The sequence below is a fragment of the Phalaenopsis equestris genome, unplaced genomic scaffold (genome assembly GCF_001263595.1).
Source record: "Phalaenopsis equestris unplaced genomic scaffold, ASM126359v1 Scaffold001252, whole genome shotgun sequence".
Classification (NCBI taxonomy): Eukaryota; Viridiplantae; Streptophyta; class Magnoliopsida; order Asparagales; family Orchidaceae; genus Phalaenopsis; species Phalaenopsis equestris.
The window spans coordinates 72,639-77,070 of record NW_018165691.1 but is presented as its reverse complement, the minus strand read 5'-3'; the positions used below and the strand labels follow the sequence as shown (position 1 = coordinate 77,070).

The following is a 4,432-nucleotide window of genomic DNA, read 5'->3' as shown; positions in this document are numbered from 1 at the left end:
TCGATACCTAGAAGAAGGTTCTATTTTGATCTCCGCCCTATTCTTTCATCGATTTATTCGAAATCTACACCCTAATTTGATGCTAATGTCTTATGATTTGGATCATCGGGAGTACAAGATGAGCAGTGGACAAGAAGAACTAGCTTCTATTCTTCAAAAAAATCAGCTTTCTTCAACAAAATAAGTTTTTGCAGCAGGAAATAGTATGTTGTTATTGTTTTCTCTTAGGGGCATTTACATACATAACACCTAATTCTTATGTATTTACATTACTGACACCGAAATTTTATTTTCTTACTTTTACACCATCCAAATCTTTCATATCACAAAAAAATAATGCTATATTATTGCCTAAAAAGTGAAATTCAACTTTTTCATGCGCAAGTAAAGTGACATATATGTAAAAATTAATGTTTAGGTCTAGATATTTAAATACATAAGAATTTAGTGGCATGTATGTAAATCTTACTTCCTCTTTCATATTGGCTTTAATAGAGCTCATTTAATTCTTCAAATTCTATAGACTTCTTGTTCTGCATTCTGTGAAAAGGTTGGGATTAGATGAGGAGCTAAGATTATGATAGGCTTATTTAAGTAGGATTTAGGGACATAAACCCTGAGCTTTAAGACTTGGCCATTTGTATCAAGTAAGGATTGCAAGTTTAGCAAAGGCAATTGGTCAATCAAGTTGATTAGGATTTGTTTTATTACAGGGAAGAATCTTTAATTAATCCCTCAATTTTTTTACTTTGGAGGACTGATGAACCATCAAAATTATTGTTTTTCTCTTTGTAAAATTTATAATATTCTACTCATCAGATTAGTTTGTAATTTCGCCAAAGTGCTACCCAAATAAGGACTATAATCATACAATTATTATTTTTAATATTAATTTTAAGAGGCATTAACATACATAACACCCAATTCCTATTTATTTATATATTTAACACCTAAGCATTACATTTTACATTTATATCATCTAAATCCTTCATATCACATCAAAAATATCACCATTTTAACTTTAAAAAAAGTTTTAACATACATAACATTTGATTCCTATTTTTACATTTAATGTCATTTTTTTTTCCTTCTGACAAGCTTAAGTTAAAGCCGACTTAAATCCATTACCTTACAACCCCTATATCATATCCGTAATAGTTTAATATTCATACGTGTTCTTGTTTAAAAATTTATCGTTGTTGAATGTAGTTTGCTAGTGTAAGTGTTATAATCATCAAAATATTCAGTGATGCTGCTCTAGGCTCTCATAAGGTAAGTGTAAGTCGATATATCCTGTTTACTATTCTGATTTCTTATCATATTGTGATACCTTTTATATTAGAATTGTGACACTTGAATGAGATATTGTAGAACATACTGATTTTGAAGTCATACTTACTTTTGCAGGCCCAGGAAATGCAACACCTACGAGAGGAACTAGCTTCTACTCTTCAACAGAATAAGCATTTGCAGCAGGAAATGGTATGTTCTTATTGTTTTCTCTGTGGCATTTACATACATAACACCTAATTCTTATGTATTTACATATCTGACACCGAAACTTTATTTTCTTACATTTACACCATCCAAATCTTTCATATCACGAAAAAATACTGCTATATTATTGTTTAAAAAGTGATATTCAACTTTTTCTTGCACAAGTAAGGCGACATATATGTAAAATTTAAAGTTTAGGTCTAGATTTTTAAATAGATAAGAATTTAGTGGCATGTATGTAAATCTTCCTTCCTCTTTCATATTGGCTTTAATGTCTCATTTACATCTTCAAATTCTATAGACTGCTAGTATTTGTTTGTTCTGCATTCTGTGAAAAGGTTGGGATTAGATGAGGAGCTAAGATTATGATAGGCTTATTTAAGTAGGATTTAGGGACATAAACCCTGAGCTTTAAGACTTGGCCATTTGTATCAAGTAAGGATTGCAAGTTTAGCAAAGGCAATTGGTCAATCAGGTTGATTATGATTTATTTTATTATAGGGAAGAATCTTTAATTAATCCCTCATTTTTTTTACTTTGGAGGGCTGGTTAAGGGGCATTTACATACATAACACTCAATTACTATTTATTTATATATCTAACACCTAAGCATCACTTTTCACATTTATATCATCTAAATCTTTCTTATCACATCAAAAATATCACCATTTTTACTTTAAAAAAAAATTTAACATACGTAACATCCAATTCCTATTTTTACATTTAATGTCATTTTTTTTCCTTTTGACAAGCTCAAGTTAAAGCCGACTTAAATCCATTACCTTACAACCCCTATATCATATCTGTAATAGTTTAATATTCATACGTGTTCTTGTTGAGTAATTTATCGTAGTTGAATGAAGTTTGCTAGTGTAACTGTTGTAATAATCAAAATATTTTGTGACGCTGCTGTAGGCTCTCATAAGGTAAGTGTAAGTGGTTGTTTACTATTCTGATTTCTTATCATATTGTGATACACTTTTATATTAGAATTGTGACACTTGATGAGATATTGTAGAACATACTGATTTTGAAGTCATACTTACTTTTGCTGACCCAGGAATTGCAACGCCTACAAGAGAAACTAGCTTCTACTCTTCAACAAAATAAGCTTTTGGAGCAGAAAATAGTATGTTGTTATTGTTTTCTCTTTGGGTTTTTTACATACATAACACCTAATTCGTATGTATTTACATATCTGACTCCGGAACTTTATTTTCTTATATTTATACCATCCAAATCTTTCATGTCACATAAAAATACTGCTATATTATTGTCTAAAAAGTGAATTTCATCTTTTTCATGCTCAAGTAAGGCGACATATATGTAAAAATTAAAGTTTAGGTCTAGATACTTCAATACATAAGAATTTAGTGGCATGTATGTAAATCTTCCTTCTTCTTTGATATTGGCTTTAATAGAGCTCATTTACTTCTTCAAATTCTATAGACTGCTAGTATTAGTTTGCTCTGCATTCTGTGAAAAGGCTAGGATTAGATAAGGAGTTAAGATTATGATGGGTTTATTTAAGTATGATATATACATATATAAGGTGGTCTGCATGTAAAAAATGAAAGTTTAGGTGTTAGATATGTAAATACATATGAATTGAATGTTGAGTATATAAATATTTCATTTTGTTATTTTTTGGTTTACATGTCATGCCTAAAGCTTTTGCTTATTTTCCTTGTCCTGCGTTGCTTAAGAAAGATAACTCTTATAGGAAAAATGAATTGCTCACATATTCCTCTTAAATTTAAATTTTAGAGGCTTATGCACACATACAACCTAGTTTCTATGTATTTACATATCTAATACCTATTTTTTTTTATTTTTACATTTATGCCGCCCAAATATTTCATTTCATACAAAAAATACCATCATTTTAACATCTAAAAAACTAAATACATCTTTTCATTTATAGGTAAGCACCCTCAGGTGGTACGTATGTAGAGAATTGAAATTTAGGTGTTAGATATGTAAATACATAAGAATTGAGTGGCATTTGTGCAAATCTTCTAAATTAAATTTCCCTAAATCGATATATAGAAAAAGTCGATCGTTATATATGACTCGGATTTGTTTTGTGCTTCTTACGTTCTCATTATGAACATTTTATTTCAGGAAATGCCAAGGAGAAGTAGCCTCAAAAGAACGATTGTCTTTGTTGGCTTGATTGGATTATTAATTAGCATTTTACTCACTTATGTGATATCTGACATATTTTTCTACCGAGCTTTGTTTCTTTAATTCCTACATTATTTTATTTATTTGTTTGTTCCTGAGCCAGACAGGTTTTTATTTTTTTTTATTTTTTTGGATTAAGTTGAAAATAATCTAAAAATTGGAATGTAATTTCATTGCAATTATTTTAATTATTGTTCTATGAGAAATGAAAAGGTTATGATTTCATAGTACTTATTTCATATATATATATTTTTTGGGTGGGTTGAGGTGGGTGGGGCATTTACATGCGAACCATGCAAGGTCTATGTATTTACATATCTAATACCTAAACTTTATTTTTTGCATGTATAACACCGAAATCTTTAATATCGCAAAAAAATAGTACTATTTTAAATTTTTAAAATTTAAAAACTCATTTTCATGCAAAAATTAAAGATTGGGTGTTAGATATGTAAATACATAGTAATTGAGTGGTTTGCATGTAAATCTTCCTTTTCTTTGTATGCATCACCATGTTGATTGTCTCATAGTTGTCAATCTTTGTTGTAATATCAGTTTTTTCTGATGTACATTCTCTTAATCAGAATATTTGTAGGTAAATATCCTTATTGAATGCTCGTAGATGTAGAAATCATAACTGGATTAGCCGGACCATAGCTATTTGATTAAATTTTGTCAGAAAATAAAATATCATTATCATCATCATTAATCTTATCCCAATTATATTTTGAGCTTCTACAGTAAGGGA

General features: G+C 29.2%; 1 protein-coding gene across 1 annotated transcript in view; it reads left to right on the top strand.

Annotated features, from left to right (window-relative positions):
* The window catches only part of LOC110033677, a 13,071-nt gene extending 9,324 nt beyond the window's left edge, over positions 1 to 3,747 (top strand). The window contains exons 4-6 of the mRNA XM_020737732.1: positions 1,408 to 1,482; positions 2,558 to 2,626; positions 3,622 to 3,747. Of these exons, the coding sequence (XP_020593391.1) occupies positions 1,408 to 1,482; positions 2,558 to 2,626; positions 3,622 to 3,747 (270 nt within the window). The remainder of the gene's footprint in view (positions 1 to 1,407; positions 1,483 to 2,557; positions 2,627 to 3,621) is intronic.
* Positions 3,748 to 4,432: the final 685 nt, after the last annotated feature.